The 22,353-nt window shown below is 43.9% G+C and overlaps 1 protein-coding gene across 1 annotated transcript in view; it reads left to right on the top strand.

Annotated features, from left to right (window-relative positions):
- LOC142246081 (uncharacterized) overlaps positions 1–19,471 on the top strand; it is a 104,133-nt gene extending 84,662 nt beyond the window's left edge. Inside the window, exons 8-9 of the mRNA XM_075319102.1 lie at positions 7,327–7,489; positions 18,623–19,471. Coding sequence (XP_075175217.1) covers positions 7,327–7,489; positions 18,623–18,731 — 272 coding nt within the window. The 3' untranslated portion in view covers positions 18,732–19,471. The remainder of the gene's footprint in view (positions 1–7,326; positions 7,490–18,622) is intronic.
- Positions 19,472–22,353: the final 2,882 nt, after the last annotated feature.

Raw genomic sequence — 22,353 nt, 5'->3', positions numbered from 1 at the left:
GTTCTTCTCTGCTGGATCCTGCCTGCCCAACCGCTTTGGCTCTGCTGCGTCCTGGCTGCCCAACCGCTTCAGCTCTTTTGCATCCTGGCTGACCAACCGCTTCGGCTCTGTTATGTCCTGGCTGCCCAACCGCTTCGGCTCTTCTGCGTCCTGCCTGCCTAACCGCTTTGGCTCTGCTGTGTCCTGACTGCCCAACTGCTTCAGCTCTGTTGCGTCCTGGCTGCCCAACTGCTTTAGCTCTGTTGCATCCTGGCTGCCCAACTGCTTCGGCTCTGCTGCGTCCTACCTGCCCAACCGCTTCAACTCTGCTGCATCCTGGCTGCTCAACCACTTCGGCTCTGCTGCGTCCTGGCTGCCCAACCGCTTCGGCTCTGCTGCATCCTGGCTGCCCAACCGCTACGGCTCTGCTATGTCCTGGCTGCCCAACCGCTTCAGCTCTTCTGCGTCCTGCCTGCCTAACCGCTTTGGCTCTGCTGTGTCCTGACTGCCCAACTGCTTCAGCTCTGTTGCGTCCTGGCTGCCCAACTGCTTTGGCTCTGTTGCATCCTGGCTGCCCAACTGCTTCGGCTCTGCTGCGTCCTAGCTGCCCAACCGCTTCAACTCTGCTGCATCCTGGCTGCCCAACCACTTTGGCTCTGCTGTGTCCTGGCTGCCCAACCGCTTCGGCTCTGCTGCATCCTGGCTGCCCAACTGCTTCGGCTCTGCTGCATCCTGGCTGCCCAACCGGTTGAGCTCTGCTGCGTCCAGGCTGCCCAACTGTTTAGCTCTGCTGGATCCTGGCTCCCCAACCAATTCTGCTCTGCTGGATCCTGGCTGCCCTACCAGTTCTGCTCTGCTGGATCCTGGCTGCTCAACCAGTTCTGCTCTGGCTGTCCAATCAGTTCCGCTCTGCTAGATCCTGGCTGCCTAACCAGTTCTGCTCTGCTGGATCCTGGCTGCCCAGCCAGTTCCATTCTGCTCCATATTGGCTGCCCAAACACTTCCACTCTGCTCCATGCTGGCTGTCCAACAAGTTCAGCTCTGCTGGGTCCTGGCTGTCCAACCAGTTTAGCTCTGCTCTTTCCTGGCTGCCCAACCAGTTCAGCTCTCCTGGGTCCTGGGTCTGCCTTATTAAAGTCAATAGCCACTTCACAGGTCATGCTAAAATCCTATTTTTTAGGGCTTCACACAGAAGGCCCCGATGGAGCAATTGATGTTTGGCAAAAACACAATGTGATCATAGCCTTAAAGTGACAGGTATTATCTCCCCAATAATAGCACAAATAATAATGCGATGTTGGTTAATTGGGGTTATCCGTCCAGGACTTTTGGAATTTTTTCTTAAGGGGCTAAGAATTCACAGACCAGTAGTTGTTATCTACCTGCCTGTTCTGCGCAGCGCTGATGTGTGCTGACTCAGAGCGATCACAGACTGCTCCTGCTGGTGATTCTGCAGCTTCATTTGACCTCACTGTGGAGAGGTGATGGTAACGCTTCCCATGATTACAGCAGAACAATAAGTCTTCTCTAATTGCATTTATTAACTCCTTCACCACGGGAGATTTTTCATTTTTTCCTCTCCTTCTTCCAAGAGCCGTAACTTTTCTATTTTTCCAGCAATTTTGCCATATGGCAACTTGTTTTTTGCGCGACGAGTTTTTCTTTTGCATGAAACGATTCATTTTACCATATAGTCTACTGGAAAATGGGAAAAAAAATCCAAATGTGGTGAAATTGCAAAAACAGTGAAATTGCTCAATTATTTTTGGGATATTTTATTCACCGTGTTAAATATATGGTGAGGCTGACAGGTCAGTAGGACGCCTCATGTCAGTACGAGTTCATAGATAACAAACATGTATACTTTTACTTTTATCTAAGGGGTTAAACAAATTCAGAAATTTGTCCCTCAAAAAATTGGGCTTCTTGCGCTATTTTCCCAGACCCATAGCGTTCTCATTTTTCGGGATCTGGGGCTCACTGATGGCTTATTTTTTGCATCTTAAGCTAGCGTTTTTAGGGATACAATTTTTGCGCAGATGCTAAGTTTTGATCGCCTGTTATTGCATATTAAATAATTTTTGCGGCAACCAAAAACCGTAATTTTGGAGTTTGGAATTTTTTTCTCGCCACACCGCGTACCGATCAGATTATTTGATTTTGTATTTTGATCGGGCATTTCTGAATGGCGATCCCAAATATGTGTATATTTTTTACTTTTTAAACAGTTTTATTTTCAGTGGGGCGAATGGGTGTGGATGGGGAGTGGTTATGGGTGTGACTAGTTGTGAAATGGGTGAGGTTAGGGGCGTGGCCTAAAATCGTCGCGGCGCACGCGTGGCGCGCCACACAGTTTGTCCCTCTTTTCTTTCTTTGAAAGTTGGGAGGTATGCCTTAAGCCCTGCACTAAGGGAAGCTGTGCCAAATTGGTGTGCTGGTGTCAGGAGCAGCTCCTCTGCTGGATTCAAGATAGTCGGCCATTAAGTGAATTTGTCTGTGCTTATTACCACACTAGAAATCCAGGGTATATAAATTCCAGGCTCTCTCAGTCTAGAAAGGTGCAAGGTGCTAAATCTTCTCCCAAGATGGTCACTTTTGGACAAGATATTTGCTAGATCATTGAAGTTGATTACAGAAGCCTCTGTAAAATGAGTCCATGCTTGATTTCCTGCTCCTAGAAGTCTCTGAAACAATATTTTTAGCTCTAATTTGTTCACATGTTATTTGATCCTAATGAATGCATCAAAATGACTCATTTGAAGAAATTCTTTTTAGTCCTTTCTGATGGAGGGATTCCTCATCTCTCCTTAAAATATATATACTAAGTTTAAATTTGTTTTGGTTCTGGGAGTTGCTCATGTGGTTGGTGACTTTCTTTTTGGTGAATATCCTTTTTCGGGAACCTTAAAAAATAAACTGTTCACTTAAGGTTTTGATTCATGTTGGGTCTTTCAAAGTCAGTTTTTGCTTTTAAATGTTGTGTTTCTATTGTTATATTTTTTAAATAATAAATTAAATAATAATACATTTAAAAATGAGCTTTTTTTTTTACAGCCCCTGGACCCGAATTGTAACACGAGCTTGCCAGGCAAGCTTGTACTCGTAGTTCGGATTCGCCCATCACCAGTCAAAAGCTATGTTGCAAATAATCAAAAAAGTCACAAAAAATGTGTTAAGAAAAAAAGCCGCACATTAACTGCCAAAGATTTGAGAAGAATTAAAAATGAAGTGATCAGGAGACCATTATCCTCCAGGGCTGCCATATTCCAGAACTGCAGCCTTTCTGGAAGGCCCATAAGTGCAATGTGATCAGTGCTCAAAGATATGGCCAAGGTAATGAAGGAAGAAACTCGACCACCACTAAGGCTACTTTCACACATCCGGTTTGAGCACTGCAGCTCAATCCGGCTGTGAAAACTATGCAACGGATGCGGCAAAAACACCGCATCCGTTGCATAAGTTTTTACATGCGGCCCGTCCGTTTTTTTCCGGTTGCGGCATGCTACTGAGCATGCGCAGTGGAAAAAACCGCATGCGGCGACCGGATGCGTTTTTTCTGCATCGCGCCGCATCCGGCCTCCATAGGTATGCATTGAAAAATGCGCCGCAGCGGCCGGATGCGGTGTTTTTTGCCGGAGTAAAAAACGTTGCAGGGAACGTTCGATCTGGCCACGGCATCGGCTAAATCTGCCGCATGCGGCAAAAACCGGACCGAACGCAAGCCCCTGCGGCACAATACGGCACTAATGTAAGTCTATGCAAAAAAAACCCGCAACCGGCGTTACAAGAGCCGGTTGCGGTTTTTCTGCAGAACGCCGTATTGTGCCGCAGAGCAAAAATCCGGATGTGTGAAAGTAGCCTAAACAAGATACAGAAGTTGAAATGTCAAAACAGGACAAACAAATATCTGAAGACAGATTTTTAAAAGATTTTATGGAATATTGAGAGGGAGTGACTCTCAATGGACCAGATGGATGAGCCCATGACCCTTGGCTGGATCAGTAATGGGCACAAACCTCCATTTTGACTCGGACACCAGTAAGGTGAAGGCGGGGTGCTGCTATAGGCTGTCATTATTAAATATGAGCTTGGACATTTTGGTGTTGAAGATGGACTCAAAATCAACTCCCAAACCTATTGACTGTTTTTAGAAGACACTTCTTTGTTCAAGCAGTGGAACAGAAAAAAGTCAGCATCTTTAAAGAAAACCAAGACTTTTATGCAGATCAGTAATTGAAGCACTCTGCTTGTCTGCCAGTAAAAAGCGTTAAAGAGGTGGTTCACTACTTTCCAATAGTGGCCACATCTCTGTAAAACTGATAGGGAAGTTTTTTCTAAATACTTTGTTCACCCAATTCTGCCTCTGAGCGGCGCTGTGCGGTCCGCTCATCCCCATGAAGTGACCCCTGGGCTTTGTAACCTCTGAGATCTAGTGATGTCATGTAACTTGCAGGTGACTGGGCTGTGAGCGGTGTTTCGCATCCAGCGTCACAGCCCAGCATTGCTCCTGCTTGTGGTGCGCTGCAGCAAAGTAGAGAATGCGCGACATCCTGGGCTTTGATGAGCGGTGAAATGCTGCCCACAGCCCAATCACTGGACTGGGGCCTGGCTGGGTTATGTTGGGTCAACTGGAAGGTGACGTGACATCACCGGATCTCAAAGGTCACAGAGTCTAGGGGGGTCACTTCATGGGGATGAGCGGACCACAATAGCGCCGCTCAGAGGCAGAATTGGCAGAACAAGGTATTTAGAAAAAGTGTTCCCTTATAGTTTTACAGGGCTGTGGCCACTATTGCAGAGTAGTGAACCACCCCTTTAAAGAATAGAAAGAATAAAGACCCGGCCCCTTCCTCAACGAACCTAAACTCTATTGAAAACTTGTGGACCCCTCTTAAATAGGAGATTTGCAGGGAAGGAAAACAGTCACAGACAGGATGATTACTGATATTTTTGTAAAACTATCTAATTTATTTTTGTACATTTTGAGTTTTGTTTATTATTCTCACTTTAACATATGAAAACAAACAACTGAGATGAGAAAATTTACTTTTCTCATTTAATTTGCATAATAATTCTGCACACTGATAGTTGCCCAATTATTCTGCACATATTTGTTATTCTAAGAAATACAAAACCTTACTTTGACTCTTAAATATTCAGGTTTCAGGTTTATTAACCTTTGGTAGTTGTAAAATAATAAAATTATCATACAAAATACACATTATATGATAGTTGTATGATAGTGATATGATAGTTGTGCACACAGTCTAATTTCTTTTTTTGTATTAGTATTCATTTTTCTTCTAACTAATTTGTTAGAAAACTTGAAAGACTCCATTAAGTTATCTGATACTGAGTCACTGGGTTCTTTGAATTAATGTTTCTAGAAAGGGTTCCACAAAGTTCCAATTAAAAGAAGCACTAAAGAAAGGGCTCTAAGAGGTAATTACACTCCTCAATATTGAAATTGCAGTTCCCAAGAAAGAAAACACATGGTATTATGAATAAAACATGATGGATAGACATGTTAATGCAGATGATGAAAAAATGGAAACAACATTTTTAAATCCTTTTGATTTATTAAGGATTAAGTATAAGCCAACTGAGTGCTGTCTGTGATTTTCAACTACCCATAGATTTGTATGCGTAATATTGATCTGTTACTTGACTTAGGGAATTTGGTTTTGCACTTGGTCTGAGAAAAAAAACACGAAAATCTGAACTGCACCACAGACTATAATGGGTATGCGTTATGTCTGTGAAAAATACAAGGCAACATAGGTGATTCACAGATATCTCTAAAATATGTTAAGATGACCTTACACATGATATTACTGTCAGCTGAATGTTCCTCTGGCAGGCAGCTCTCTCCAGACCCCCAGATACACATTAGCACACATTAGCACTCGGCACACTCATTTGTCTTCAAGGGTTGAGAAAAAAAAGACTTTTTGGCATTTACCATTATGATGATAATAGGAAATTTGCACTTCAAGCGATTGCTCCGAGTCCTTCAGAGCATAGATTTACATATCACTCAGATAGTTGTATAGTGATGCTGGCTATCGTCAATTCGCAAGCTGTGAGACAGAGGTGTCAAGTCCAGGGTCAAACACTGAGAGTGTACATCAAATGCAGAGGGGTAAGGCAAAAGAGTAAACAGGTCACCATCCATCATCAAAACAGTCCAGATCAAAACAGTGCAGATAGAGACTCAGGGGCTAGGCAAATGAATAATCAAAGGCAAGGTCAGGCAGCAAAATATCAGAACAGCAAAAAGAAACACCCTCACAGAGCAAATCTATGAGTGACAAGGGCCTGACCATTGCCAGCCAGCTGAAAAGCCAAGCAATCACCCTGAGAGGTGGCACCTGGAGAAAGCCCAGCAGGTGCAGCCTGTGATTGGCTGCTGGACAATACTGACAGATCAGTACACCTCTGCAATCTATTTTGTGGCTGAGCTGTCACTTACCGCGTCCCTAGAACACAGTGAGCAATGACTTTATACCGTGTGTAAATTACTCAGACGGTAGTTTATATTATTCTGCAATATATAGTTCTGATGATAGGCAGAGACACTTGTTCAGTGTTTACATTCACGCACTGGTAGCTCTGCCTGGTATACAAATCGCACTGATGTCTTTTGCTTATTAGGCAATCCTATCGTTCTATGTGCGCCTGCAGTTAGAATCCTGGCATTCAAGCAAACCCCACCATTTGATGTGCACATACCATTATATTTCCTAGTTAGCTGGAGAAGACAGTGTTCCGGTTCTCTTGCAATTATATATGAGTATGCAGCGCGCATGCGCATATTCTACCAAGTGCAGGTGCGCAGCCCTATGTTACTTGGTTACCGTAAAAATACTAAGGGCTTCCTTCCGAGACCAGGGTAAATATTAAGTGCCTTCATTACTTTTTTTTTCAATGTAATTTATTGTGTTTTATTCTTTTGAGGCTGATACAATTTTCATTGTGCAGTATTGGCTCATTTTTTTGTAATGTTTAAAACCCAAAGCTTAGGTATCTGTCTCTTTTACTTGACAAAGGAGCCTGCTGCACCCTGAAATGTCTTGTATGAAGAGACTTAACAAGTACAGGATCTCTTTTATCAGATCACCATAGTTTCTACTGGATTTGTGCTCATACTTAGGTCCACACACATTGGCCTGTTCAATGTCTCTTTTCTGTTTTTACTTATAACCCACTGAAGAAACTTTTCCTAATGTAGTTTCCTCACTGATGTGATTGCGATAACAGCTCTGTGTTCCTGCTATTGTCCTAGTGTTATTCTTTCTATGTAAAAAGTTCTTTCATATTTATACATTTATATCTTTCACTTCACAGCAGTTACAACTCCTGTCGTGCCAACTGTGATCATCGGGGCAACATTTGCTGATACGCCAGTAAGATGCACATGTCCTGTGTGTCACCAGAGCATAGTGACACGTATAGAACCTAAATCGGGGCTCATGACATGGCTTATCTTTGGCACCCTAATTATACTTGGGTAAGTTCTAAAATAAATTGAGTAAAATGATTAATCCTGCATGGATAATGGAAAAAAAGAGAACGCTAAAAAATTGCTTTTAAAGAGTATTCCAGCCCAAGTATGTTACACTAATAATTCATTGGACTAAATTTAAAAATTGTTTTGCTGACCTAAGTATTTTAGCTGATCTTACCCAATTGAAAGGTGCTGATTCCAGATATGAAGTAAAAAAAAAATCCAATACTTTAATTGTTTTCACAAATAAGAAATGTTTGTTGAAATGTTTTAATGTCAAATATCCGGAGTAATAAGAAATTCTGAAGAAACAATAACATGTAATAAATTTGTGTCAAGCAAAAAAACATCTATCGTCTAACCAAGAGAACAATAGTTGTGTAAATTTTAATTGTTAGGGAGAAATTTACTCTTTTTAGATCATAGTAGTGTATATACAGTGTTGTGTATATACAGCTGAAACCAGAAGTTTACATACACTATCAAAAAAGACACATCTGCACGTTTTTCTCACTATCTGACATGAAATCAGAATAAATCTTCCCCATTTTAGGTCATTTAGGAACCAAACTTTTTTTTATTTGCCAAATGCCAGAATAGTGAGAGAGAGAATGTTTAAGGCATTTTTATTACTTTCTGCAAATTCAAATGTTTACATACATTTCATTAGTATTTGGTACCATTGCCATTGAACTGTTTGGCTTGGGTCAAACATTTTGGATATCCTTCCACAAGCTTCTCACAATAGTTGGTAGGAATTTGGGCCCATTCCTCCTGACAGAACTGGTGTAACTGAGCCATGTTTGTAGGTCACCTTGCTCGCACCAACCGGCCTTTTCAGCATTGCCCATATGTCCACGTTGCACATACAAAACTAGCAGTCAATACTATGTTTTTGTGGTTCCCTCTTTTTCTTCCCTTTAGACCACTATCTTAGTTCTTTTACGCAAACAGAACATACTACATATGGAGCCCATGACTTGTCCTGATCACCTAGTTTTACACCAAAGTACACATAATACACTTTTCTAACGAAGTCCATAATGTTCCTTCCTTGTTTCTTCACTACAAAATAACCACAAATTATGAATACAATTCCCAATAAACAAGCGGTGGACACGCTACCAGCATAATTGTACTGGCAACGCGTCTGCACTGCTCAAAGTAATTCAAAAGAGGAGAAGAAGCGAGTATATATGCAATACAAAAACTTTATTGATCACACGCAAGGACAGCACAAGGTTAAAATGCTACCGAAATATCAATACATCAAGGGAGGTACATGGTGTAAAATTAATATTCTAATATCAAAATTTCCTATCAATCTCAAATAGCCGTGGGAGAGGCGAATTTGATCACAACAGATCAATCTCAGATAGCTGTGAGAGAGGTAACCTTGATCAAATAAATCAATTACAAATAGCCGTGGGAGAGGTAACATTGATCAAAAACACACTCTCAGATAGCCGTGGGAGAGGTAGTTTTGCTCAAATAAGCAGAACAATGTAGAACAATATAGAAAAAACAATAGTAATAGTAACATGAGTCAGACTCCATAATATGGTTCGATGGGGCTGCTATCATCAACCACGCAGTACCGAGGGGAGTATGACCCACGCTACAAGTAAACATAGAAAATGAGATAGAAAATAGAAAATGCAGAAGTCCTAAGCCATAGAGGCACCTATGCACACATTGGTGGTAATCCATATTCATTGGGTATGTGTGCATAGGTGCTTCTATGGCTTAGGACTTCTGCATTTTTTATTTTCTATCTCAATCTCTCTTATGTTTTGGGCAATGCCTTTTAACCCTTCATAGTGTTTTACCACACTTGTGATGTTAGTATGGGTATGCGCACTTGCACGTTATCTATTTCAACTACATTGTGATCCATCCAGGCTTTTTTTGCCCTGCCCCCTGTGGTACACCTTGGGTCAGGTAGACTGATAATTACTTTGAACAGTATATTTTTGTCACGATCTTACATCCATCCTATGTTTACTTGTAGCGTGGGTCATACTCCCCTCGGTACTGCGTGGTTGATGATAGCAGCCCCATCGAACCATATTATGGACCATGACTCATGTTACTATTACTATTGTTTTTTCTATACTGTTCTACATTGTTCTGCTTATTTGAGCAAAACGACCTCTCCCACGGCTATCTGAGAGTGTTTTTTGATCAATGTTATATGGCGCCCCTGTGGTTAGGCACTACAGGGGAATACAGCACCTTAACAGAAAGGTGCAGTGCTCTTTGGTCACAGGTGAAAGAGAGAAGAAATGCAGAGCCTTATATTAGATTGAGTAACATTGACTCAGCAGCCCCTACCTTCATATTCCTGGGACTGTTTATATAGTAGGTCCATAGGGGGGTGGAGCCTAGCTGAGAGTGAGACGCGACATGGTTGCCAGGACGACTGGGTGACAGTCAGTTAACAGTCAGTCAGTAAAGAGTGACAAGCAGAGACGAGAGTAAAATGATAACTGAAAGAAGGGCTAGAAATAACATAGGCCCGACGTCCTGAGCGAGGGTACCCTGAAAGAAAAGAAAGACACAGGAAAAGGGGTAACCCAGACGGAAAGGGGATGCTTTAGGTCTGGCGAGAGCCGGCTGAAGAGTTCAGGTCGATACCGGTATAACGGAACCGAGGAGGTTTGTCAGGTTTATCCCCAAACCATTGACCATTAACCTGGGATCTTAAATAAGATGAGTCCGGGTACACATCAAGAGTCTGACTACTAACCCCAAGCCGAGTTCACAACGCTGTTGCGGGATACATAAAGAAACCGTGCAGCATCAGACCCCTGGGAAAACCAGTGACGAGACTAACGAGTGGGTTAAAGAGGGAGTCACAGAGCCCTCAGAGCAGGGACCGAGAAAGAGAAAAGGAAAGGTTACCTCAGAGAGAGACTCTGTCATTAAATCTCCTCCGAAATTTGTGACCATTGGCCTTCTGGTAACCGAACTGTTTCTGTGTACTGTGCAAAACAAACCAGATGTTAGTAAAAAGGACTTATTTAAGCTGATGTGGACTCGGTGTGTCATCTCTCCGCCATTCGACAGGACCCTGCGACGTCAGAGAAGAAGGCAGCCATCACCGCTCGGTCGCTTCCCTCCTGGTCAGTGACCCGCCGCCCTGAGGTAAAATAGCTCTACCTGTGGGGAGCTGAGAGATCTTAAGCTGCCGTCACCATCGCCTCAGAGGCCGGCTGCGGGCAGCGCTGGTGTATCCCGCTTACCAGACACCACAGGTGGCGTCACGTATATCCCCAAAATCATCCCTGTACCCCATTCCACAGCCACAGAGTGAGCGCCCAGGGCACGAAGCCGGGACCGCCACCTGTGATAACCCCATCGACAGTAAAGTATCCGTAGTCCCGGCACCAGAGTAACCCCCTATCGAAAGCCTTGATGGTCGACTCAGTTACCTCTCCCACGGCTATTTGGGATTGATTTATTTGATCAAGGTTACCTCTCTCACGGCTATCTGAGATTGATCTGTTTTGATCAAATTTGCCTCTCCCACGGCTATTTGAGATTGATAGGAAAATTTGATATTAAATATTAATTTTACACCATGTACCTCCCTTGATGTATTGATATTTCGGTAGTATTTTAGCCTTGTGCTGTCCTTGCGTGTGATCAATAAAGTTTTTGTATTGCATATATACTCGTTTCTTCTCCTCTTTTAAAATAACCACAAATGTAGCAAACGTTGTTGGGTGAATAGAGGGCATTTTACGACAAGACATGCAATGATATATTAGAGAGAATAATATAATAACCAGCATGGATTCATGAAAGATAAGTCGTGTCTAACCAACATGTTGGGTTTCTGAGGAGATAAGTGCAAATTTGGATATTGGTAATGCAGCGGATGTGATTTATTTGGACTTTGCAAAGGCATTTGATACTGTGCCACATAACAGTCTTGTAATGAAGCTCCAGAAGCAGAAACTAGGGGAAACTATATGCAAGTGGGTAAGGAATTAGCTAAAAGATAGGAAGCCAAGAGTAGTCATAAATGGTACATTCTCTAAATGGGCTATAGTCAGCAGTGGAGTACCAGATGGATTTGTGCTAGGACCGATTATGTAACGCCCCTGGACTAGTCAGGTCATCACAGGGTACTGCAAGCTCTTTATCTTCTAGTGCAGGACTCAACCCCTCTTACTTCTGGGTTCCCAACTTGCAGCACTGCCTCCATCAGCATCAAAAAATCCCAATCACTTCTCGCACCACACCCTGTCAGGCACACCAGTGGGCTGCTAAGCTGGAATAGGGCCGTCCACCTAGAGATCAGGCAGGGAGGTGGGAGGTGACAAGTTAGTTGAGTGGTAGCCCTCGAGCAGTGAGGAGCTAGGAGGGAGTGTGTGGCTCCTGGGGAGGAGAATATTGGGTTGCAGACGGTGGTCTGGACCCGGAGGAGTCAGAGACCCGGTCGCGGGATATTGGGACTGGGTGCCTGGCTTGGTCTAGGAGGACGATCAGCAGCTGCAGTCCAATAGCCAGTCTGGGACCGAAAGCACGTCGGGGTACTGGACCCTAGGTCGGGGAGAGGCTTCAAGCAACCCAGCAATTAACCTGCGGAGGCTAGGGCCTTTATGGACTGTCCCCACGAAGCTCAGAGATCGGGGGCACTAGCGCAACGAGGGAGATGGGGCTTTCCAACCAAAGCAGCCCACTGAAATCCCAAGTGTGAGCTCCTGAGAGCACAGCTCTTTCACTCAAAAAGTGGGGAGCGGGGCCCGGACAGCTTCAAGCTTACGGGCCATTTGGACACTACCAAAATTTCTGCACGGAGGCAGGCTCTGGACCATCAGGCAGTACTGCAAGGGACAGAACTCGGACGAGCTCCCCCAAGAGGGCAGCAGCACTCAGAGACTTGGTTTACCACGTTGTCAGCGTCTGCTTTCCTTCTGAGTGAGTACCTGATCATACCCTGCTTCCAGCGTGCCTTTGCTCCCCCTGCAATCATCCCAGTCCCATCCAGAGTCCCGGGGCCTTAGCTACTCGTGGAGGGTAACGTCATCTGGCTGCCCCCATTCCATCACCCCGGGTACTCCCACTGGCAGCGGCGGTACTCTCAGTTACCGCACACCACAGGTGGCGTCATGAACTACCTAATCCTCTGTAAATAATTCCCCCTTCTTTATTTAGAGTGGCCGCGAGCCCCCGGGTCCGGAGACCCTCGAGCCACCCGCAACCACCCCCGGATCCGAGCGGTTCGACCGCTGCAGGGGCGGCACAATTAGTTTTAATCTCTTTATTAATGACTTTGTGGATGGGATAGATAGTAAAGTGTCAGTCTTTGCTGATGACACCAAACTATATAGGGTATTAAAAACAGACCTTGATAGTACAATATGACAAAAAGATCTGGATAAGATGTCAGAATGGGCAGATACTTGGCAAATGAGATTTAATGTTGATAAATGTAGAGTAATGCACCTAGGACAGAGTAATCCTATAGCTGTGTAAACATTAAATGGAAGTAAACTGGGGACTACAGAACAGGAGAAGGATTTGGGTATTCTGGCTACAAATAAGCTGAGCAGCAGCACTCAATGTGAAGCAGCAGCTGCTAAAGCAAACAAGGTTTTAGGGTGTATAAAAAGAGAGATTAGATCCCGTGATCCCAACATATTGTTACTCTTCTATAAGTCACTTGTAAGGACACATCTGAAATATGGGATCCAGTTTTGGGCTCCGCCTTTTAAAAAAGAAATTCAGATGTTAGTGTAGCGCCCCTAAGGCTTCCGTCGCCACAGAGATATTGCACCTCAGCCAGAGGTGTGATATCCCATCCTGGGTAAGAATGGAGTCACCTACCGGTCCACAGACTAAACTTGCACACACCAATTGGTAGGCATACACTGGGTCAGGGATAGTGGCAGCAACCACCATAGATGTATTCATGGGGCCGTAAGTCCCATTACTGGTCCCAATAGTGTGGGTGGGGCCTAGTCAGTGGGTGTGTGGGAGGAGTCAGCAAGTGTGGATAGACAAGGGAACCAGGAAGTTCAAATTCAGTCAAGTCTGGAGAGGCAGAGGGAGAAGGAGAGGGAGGTAGTTACCACAGGAGAGTGAAGGAGAAAGGTCTGAGGAGAAAGTGACAGAAGGAAGTTCCTGGTGGAGATCCTGGGGTCTAGTTAGGCCCAGGTGACACCGAGAGAGAAAGGATCCCAGGGCCACGTAAGGGCATATTGGCTCGTGGCCTGTTCCACCGAAAGATCGGGTGGGGAGGAATCTGGCTGCATTCGGGGACGGTCCCCAGACAGAGGGAAGAAAGACAATTCCTCAAAAGTAACACTGAGAGGCCTGGGGTGGTTGCAAGCGCCCAGGGCCACAACCTGCCACAGATCCCCTGTGAAGGGGGCAAGATACAACTGCGGTTAGCTCCCTTTGTTCAGGCCCTGTGGTGGAGGCCAAGACCAGCACAACTACAACGGTCAAGGCTAGGAAGTCATTCAGGAAAGAGACACAGGAGGGGTGCACCGGTATTGACCTCTGAACTACCCGGGATCGGCAGAGGCACCTGACAGTGGATCCCAGCATACGGTGGGCAACCGGTTTGCTAGCACCTGGATTCAGAAAACAGTGAGTAAAAGACCTTAACTGCAAGCCCTGTGTCGTCTGATTCATTCTGCACCTTGTCCACAAACACCATAGACTTTACCAAGCACCAAAGGTTGCCCCGGGGTACCCGCTCTACCTGTGCAGAGCAAGAAACACCTCAGCTGCCATAACAGCAGCCCCGGAGGTTCCTCCCAGCAGCTGCGGCGCCGTAGCTGCAAAGTACCACAGGTGGCGTCATGAATCTTATATAAACATTATCACCATCTCCCCCAATATCACCACATTAATTGACCCCGCCAGGGTCACGGAGTCGGTCCCTGCCACCGCTGACTACCCAGGACTAGTCTGGCCCGATACCGAGTCACCTAAGGCCCTGGGGTGGGCGAGTGCTTAGAGTCAGTTCAAAGGCGGTTAACTAGACTACTACAAGGAATGGAAGGCCTCCCATATGATAAGAGGTTGAAAAAGTTGGATTTATTTTGCTTAGAAAAAAAGACGTCTCAGAGGAGATCTCATTTATATGTATAAATACATGTGTGGTCAATATAAAGGACTGGCGCATGACTTATTTCTTTCAAAGACAATACTAAAAACCAGGGAGCATTCACTGGGAGTGGAAGAAAAGCGATTCCGGCAGCTTAATAGGAAAGGGTTCTTTACAGTTAAAGCAGCCATACTGTGGAATACCCTACCACAAGAGGTAGTAATGGCAGATACTATAACAGCTTTTAAAAAATGGCTGGATGATTTTCTCAGTACACACAACATTGTTGGTTATAAATGATTTAGTGACAAAATGTATAATCGATGGAGGAAGGTTGAACTAGATGGACCTAGGTCTTTTTTCAACCTATGCAACTATACAGTGTGTCCACCCTTATCCTGTCCACCGCCATTAACTTGAGAATGGCGGCAGCAATAGGCATAGAAGTGGTGTCTAGGTATAGTACAGTAGCCATGCGCTACACAATGAAACCACCTATAGCGCCACCTGGTGGAAAACAACGGAGTTAGCATTTTTATCTTGAAAATGGAACGAGATAGAGAAAAAAGTGAATTAAAAAATTGTAGGGCATCATCAATTCAATACGAATTGACACCTTGCATACACAAATGCTATGATATGAAACCCATGACCCCCCCAAAACATTGAATGCTGGTCACGCATATGGCGCTCATTTAACTTCTATGCTCAAAGTGGCCACCATCAGTGCAATGCACATCTGAACTCCGGACAGCATACTGTATCTTGCTGCACGTTGTGCAATATGGTAGGTGACGTGTTTGCACAAGCATCTGTGATACGTCGTCGTAGGTCCTGCAATGGTGGTGGAGGGGTCGCATACACCTGCTGTTTGATGTGACCTCACAGAAAGAAGTCAAATGGGGTCAGGTCAGGTGAGCATGGAGGCCACTCCATGCAGCCACCATACCCAATGACTTGTAGTAAGGTCTCCATGAGGTATCGCTTACGTCTGCAGCCTTGTGAGTTTTACACGTTCTAATCATAGCATTTCTGTATGCAAGGTGTAGATTCGTATTGAATTGATGATGCCCTACAACTTTGTAATTCACTTTTTTTCTCTGTCGTTCCATTTTCGAAATAAAAATGCTAACTCTGTTGTTTTCCACCAGGTGGCGCTATAGGTGGTTTCATTGCGTAGCGCATGGCTACTTTACTATACCTAGACAACACTTCTATGCCTATAGCTGCCGCCGTTCTCAAGTTAATGGCGGTGGACAGGATATGGCTGGACACACTGTATATATGTAACGACACGCCCTTGTAGCCATTTTGATCACATTGTTAGAAACAGAAGCCTAATCAACCCCAACCACTTTATACTGAAAGGAATTGTGGTGAGCACACAACACCACACTCTTATGAAGTTTTTCTAAAAGAAAATCTGCCTTTGCTCCTCTTAACAACTAGTCACAGTGCAGCATTCAGATTGTATAATGCTGAGGTAAAATGAAAGCTGAGCTCTGATTGGTTGCTATGGACACTACCACACTGTGTCTAAAAAAACTGAACTGTCTTTAATTCCGATAACAACCAATCACAGCGCAGCTTACATTTCTTAGGTGACACAAAGAGGTCAAAGTATAGTTCAAGAAAACCTATGGAATCAGGGTTTGTGAAAAAACTGTATGTGATAGAATTTTTTTTATATTTTTACTGAGCTCAGTGATTGACAGTCTATAAAAATCATCTCTTACTTTTCACAGAATTTTAATTGTGCAGACCTGTGTAAGCATTCAAAGTGATCAGCCTACTATGCAAAAAAAAACCAAAAACAAGCCTTCACTTCCCTCCAGCAACAGAAAAATAAAAATGTTATAGGTCTTGAAAAACAGACCCAAAGCAAAAATATTTATTTTTATTTTTAACAATTTTTTTCATCACTCAAATAGAAAAAAAAAATTCGAAAAATCGATGCATTTTTGTATCGAACTAATCTGACCATGAAATCATATTTCCAGGTCCCGTATACAGTACAATGAAAGCAATAAAAAAACAAAAAAAAAAAACAAAAAGCCATTGCAGAATTGAATTTGTTCAACATTTCATCAAACGTGGAATTGTATCTGGTCATCAATAAATAATATGTTCAAAACCATCAGAGGAATAAACCCTCACCCAAGATCTGTGTTTTCAGTGAATTAACCAGAGCCAGCATGGCTTTATGACTAATAAATCTTGTCAGACCAACCTGATTTGCTTTTACAACAAAGTCACTGAATGGTTGGACCAGGGGATTGCTGTGGATATAGTATACCTTGACTTCAGTAAGGCATTCAATAAGGTATCACATGACCTCCTCATTGAAAAACTGATCAAGTACGTAATTGACAAAATATCATTTAGATGGATTCACAACCGACTTAATAATCTGGCACAATGAGTAATACTAAATGGCTGAACATCAATTTGGAGGAAAGCTAAAAGCAGGGAACCGCAAGGCCCTGTCCTGGGCCCAGTGCTGTTTAATATCTTTATAAAAGATTTGAACAATGCAATTATTGGGAATTATTGGGAATAAAATTCACAGATGATACTAAGGGGTACTTTGCATGTTGCGACATCGCTACTGCGATATCGTCGGGGTCAAATAGAAAGTGACGCACATCCGGCGCCGGTAACGACGTCGCAAAGTGTAAAGCCTAGATGCGCTGATAAACGATCGCAAAAGCATCATAAATCGGTGATCTGTGTAGCGTCGGACATTTCCATAATGTCGCACCAATAGGAGATACGATGTTGTTCCTCGTTCCTGCGGCAGCACATATCGCTGTGTGTGAAGCCGCAGGAGCGAGGAACATCTCCTTATCCACCGGCTATGCATATGCTATCCATATCCACCGGCTATGTGGAAGGAAGGAGGTGGGCTGGATGTTTACGTCCCGCTCATCTCCGCCCCTCTGCTTCTATTGGCCGCCTGCCATGTGATGTCGCTGTGACGCCGCACGACCCACCCCCTTAGGAAGGAGTCGGGTCGCCGGCCAGAGCGACGTCGCAGGGCAGGTAAGTGCGTGTGAAGCTGCCATAGCGATAATGTTCGCTATGGCAGCTATCACAAGATATCGCATGTGCGACGGGGGCGGGTACTATCACGCTGGACATCGCTAGCCGATGCTAGCGAAGTCACAATGTGTAAAGTACCCCTAAGATAGGAGGAGTAGCCAACACTAGAGGGGAAAGAGAGCAAATTCAAAAGGATCTAGACATACTCAAACAATGGGCCGAGGCAAACTGAGTAGTGTTTAACAGGGACAAATGCAAAGTCCTACATCTGGGCAAAAGTAATGTAAAAAGCATATATAGTATGGAAGGAATAAAACTAGATGATAGCACCCAGGAAAATGACTTGGACATAATAGTAGATCCTAGATTCAACATAATCCAACAGTGTGATGCTGCAGCTAAAAAGGCCAACAAAATTCTGGGATGTATGGAAGACAAGCACTGAGTCTAGATCAAGAGAGGTAATCATTCGCCTGTACACTGCTCCAATCAGACCCTAGCCGGAATACTGTGCACAGTTCTGGGCGCCCCAATTCAAGAAAGATATATTGGAGAAACCAAGATGGTAGAAGGTCTGCAAACCATGTCAAATGAAGATCGGCTAAAATAACTAGGAATATTTAGTTTGCAAAAGAGAAGGATGAGAAAAGACTTAATAGTGGTCTACAAATATCTGAAAAGTAGTCCCAGTACAGAGGAATCTACCCTATTTTCATTAGCACAAAAGTGTACAAGAAACAATGGGATGAAACTAAAAGGAAGGAGATTCAGATTAGACATTAGGAAAAACTTTCTGATAGTGACGACAGAGAGTGGAACAGGCTACCACGGGAGGTGGTGAGCTTTCCATCAATAGAAATCTTCAAGCAGAAGCTGGATAAACATAGCTGGGATGATTTAGGATAACCTGCATTAGTAGGGGATTGGACCCGATGGCCCTTGAGGTCTCTTCCAACTCTACCAATCTATGATTGAATGATGGAATTATTTATTATCTTATTGTATTTTCTTCTTTTCTTCCATAGTTGCTGGTTAGGATGCTGCCTGATTCCATTCTTCATGGACAGCTGTAAGGATATTGACCATTACTGTCCCAGCTGCAATCATCTCATGTCAAAATACAAAAGGATTTGAAGAAATTATTATTTATGGTTTGCGCAAAAAATATAAGGCTGGGAATATATGGCGATTTTGGCAACATTGCAAGTCACGAAGCCAAAGGTAGCCCTATGTCGGTAATATGTTGCAGCATAATGCAGGTGAATGGAGTCGCACAAGGTGTCACAAATGTGACCAGTTGCATAAAGCCTGCATTAAGCTGCGCTGTAGTAGGGGCATAGAGAAATCTTTGGCCACATGATCTCTGTCACAGCTGAAGTCACCGTGTAGCACCAGCTTAAAGTTTTTTATGCTATGGTATGTTCAGTATATAAATTATGCTTGCCAGCGTCTTGAAATGAGACATCAGGGGATCCATCTAAACGCAAGGAATCTTCCCGGAAGCACTGAAAAGATGAGGCGATTTGACAATTCTTCTCGAAGTTTTCCCTGTTTTCCAGGAGCCTGTCTGACATTTCAGGAAAGTTGGAATCATAATAAAAAATAATCACCTTGTATAATGTCTTAAGAATATGTGATCAATTTTACTAATCAAATGTATTGTGAAATTGCACTTTGTTTATATTTCTTTATATGTTCTTTGACAAATTTAGATTACTGGCTAAATTAATTGAAACTATTGTTGATGGACAATTCTACAAATTTGTTATATTTATTATTAAGTGATTAAAGGATACAGATACGTTTCTTTCAAAGTTGTCTTGTTTGCATGTGTTGTTGGCTAAAAATATTTTTTGCAATTGGGTTTCATTAAAAATAGTGCACAATTTAACTTTTATATTCTTTGTGTTGTACTGAATACTACTAGTATTAACTTTAGAATGGGATAAAGGGTTTGTCTCATATTTTTTCTTCAGAACTGCACTGCTCCCTCCTTGCCAGTGGCGGTGTTCTCCCAAAGATGTTCAGTTTAGACCAGCAGCATGGTTGCACCACTAGTCCAAACTAAGCCCTCTAGAATGTTGAGAGCAAAAGACGTTTTGCATGTGCAGCATGAGAGAAATGCAGGGGTACTAAGGTTGAGTGGATCCAGCAAGGTTCATAACGACACGAGCAGGCCTTAAAGTATTAAGCACATAGTCTTCAAGTACCACATCTTTTTTGCCTAGGTTGCAGACTCCTCTGAAACTGCAAGTGCCTTAATTCTTGAGAACAGAGAGGCAAATTACAAAGTTGCTAATTTTTATGAGACAACCCCTTTAACTGAGAATCCGCCAGAGAGCTGATTCTGACAAGAGAGGTTATAACTAGTGATGAGCGAGCATGCTCGCCACTGCACCATGCTTGATTGAGCATTAGTGTGCTCAGGTACGCTTGTTACTCCAACAATCCTCACGGGTGCTCGAGCGCCATGCTCAAGTCCTCACCCTGCATGTTTTGCGGCTTTTAGACAGTCAATTAATATGTGGGGATTGTTTGGCATACATGGTAATGCCATAGCCATGTTGATACTGGCATTACTGTGATTGGCCGACCTCATAAGACCCGTTCATGCGATGCTTGGTATGTGACGCCCTGGCCTATCAGGTCATCACAGGGTATTGTGCAATCTGCCCTTCTGTGCAATATCCACCTCCTCCTTGGTTGTGGGTCCCTAACCTATGGTGTTGCCAAAATCAGCTAATCAAAATCCTAGGAAAACTCTGCACCACACCCACCAGACACACCAGTTGACGGCCTGAGTGGAATAGGGTCACCCACTTGGGGGGTTGGTTGAGAGGAGGTCAGGAGTGCCAGGAGACAGTGAGTGAGAAGTAGCTCTCAGAGAGAGAGGAGGTCAGGAGCTGGGCTCCTTGGAAGTACTAGGTAGCAGACGTTGGTCTGGGCCTGGTAGGAGCTGGACCCCCGGTCGCAGGGGATTATGACAAGGGGCACGGCATTGTCGTGGAGGACAGCCGGCGGCCTTGTACCATCACCGGGCTGGGGCCAGGGCATGACGGGGTACATGGAGCCTAGGTCAGGGAGTAACTTCAGGCAACCTGACAATTTACCAGACGAGAACGGAGCCTTCAAGATCCGCTCTCCACCCGCTCCAAAATCGGGGTACTAGCGCAACGAGGGGGATAGGACTTTCCAAGATCACAGATCAACAGGCAATACCAGCAGAAATGGGACCTAAACGTGCTCCCCCGCAGCAGTGTCCAGAACTTTGGTTTACTAAGTTGTCGGTGTCAGCTTTATGAACTGAGTGAGTACGCAAGTGACCCCTACGTCCCCAATGGCACGTCGCTTCCCGTCACCGAGTCCCGGGGCATTCCCCTACCCGTGGAGGGGTTAAACACCTGGCTGCCCAATCCAACGTCACCGGGTACTCCCAGCCGCAGCGGTGGTACTCCACCTTACCACACACCACAGGTGGCGTCACAAACTCTAAGTACACAACCCCCTGTAAATACACCCTTAATTCGAGTGGCCGCACGACCCCAGGGTCCGGACGCCCCTCGAGCCACCGCGGATCCGGATCCGAGCAGCCCGGCTGCTGACACGGGGGTGGCACAGGTACACTGTCCTCTGGAAGCAGTCTAGGGAGAGTTGATTTAGGAGGTAGAGATGACTTTAGAGCAATGTGGATAGACAAGCGTAATAGGGTTTTACCCAAAAAATAGAGAAGAAATTAAGAGAGCTGGTCACTCACCTGGTGTGGTTGAGTGACACACAACCAGTAATACAGGCCTAGTACAGCTGTTGCAGGATGCATGTGCCCTAAGGCCAAAAAAGAAGCACTGGAACCAGAATATAATCGTGGAAAAAGAACTGCGCTGCTGTGGATAAATGTAACTCCAATACACTGGTGATGTATGAGAAGTGGTTAAGTTCTGCGCGTTTCAAAGGGAAACCCTACTTCCTCTTCAAGAAATCCATTAATTAAAAGTAAATGAACAGTAAATGGCATAAAAAATGGCGTGATTGATTTTTTTCTCTATTAAACCCATAAAACATTTGATAAAAATGTAATGCTAAAGCCGTGTTCACTTGTAGCGTAAATGCTGCATTTTTTATCTTTTTTTATACGTGTTCCCCCTTATTTTACGCATTTTGAATGCAGATGTGAAGCAATATTTTTAATGCTCTTTTAACAGTAGAGAAAAAACTTTGATTTGGTGCTTAAAAATGCAACAGCTTTTTTTTTGTTTGTGGTTTTTTTTTTTTAGACTTCCCATAGACGTTTGGAGAGAAAAAGCACTAAAACCGCACACATCATCGGTGTCTTTAGATGCACTGAGGGCAGAGATTTCCTGAAATCACATCCACTTTGCTTGGACAGTTATGCCATGTTCATATGTAGTGTAAATGTTGTGGGGTTTTTTGTCCTTTTTTTTTTTTTTGCACAGAAATTCTGCTCTTTAACTACCCAAGAAAAGTGGCTGGGAATTCATGAAAACTGTGGACTGCGTGTAGGGACACAGCTGATCTGTGCTGCTTTGTGATTTTTTTTTAGAGGCTTTTATGTGTAGCCTAAAAAAATGCATGGAAAAAACTGCAGTTACTTTTTTTAAATGCAGAATCAAATCTATTCTGTACAATAAAAACCACATTAAAAGCGTTGCTTCCCTTCTGCATCAAAGTAGCATCAAATAATGGGGAAATGGTATAAAAAAGGATACAAAAATGCAATAATTATAGAAAAACTAGAAGG

Source organism: Anomaloglossus baeobatrachus, chromosome 7 (assembly GCF_048569485.1).
Source record: "Anomaloglossus baeobatrachus isolate aAnoBae1 chromosome 7, aAnoBae1.hap1, whole genome shotgun sequence".
In the NCBI taxonomy this organism is placed as follows: Eukaryota; Metazoa; Chordata; class Amphibia; order Anura; family Aromobatidae; genus Anomaloglossus; species Anomaloglossus baeobatrachus.
Note: the sequence above shows the minus strand (reverse complement) of the source record. Positions and strands in the feature narration are given on the sequence as shown.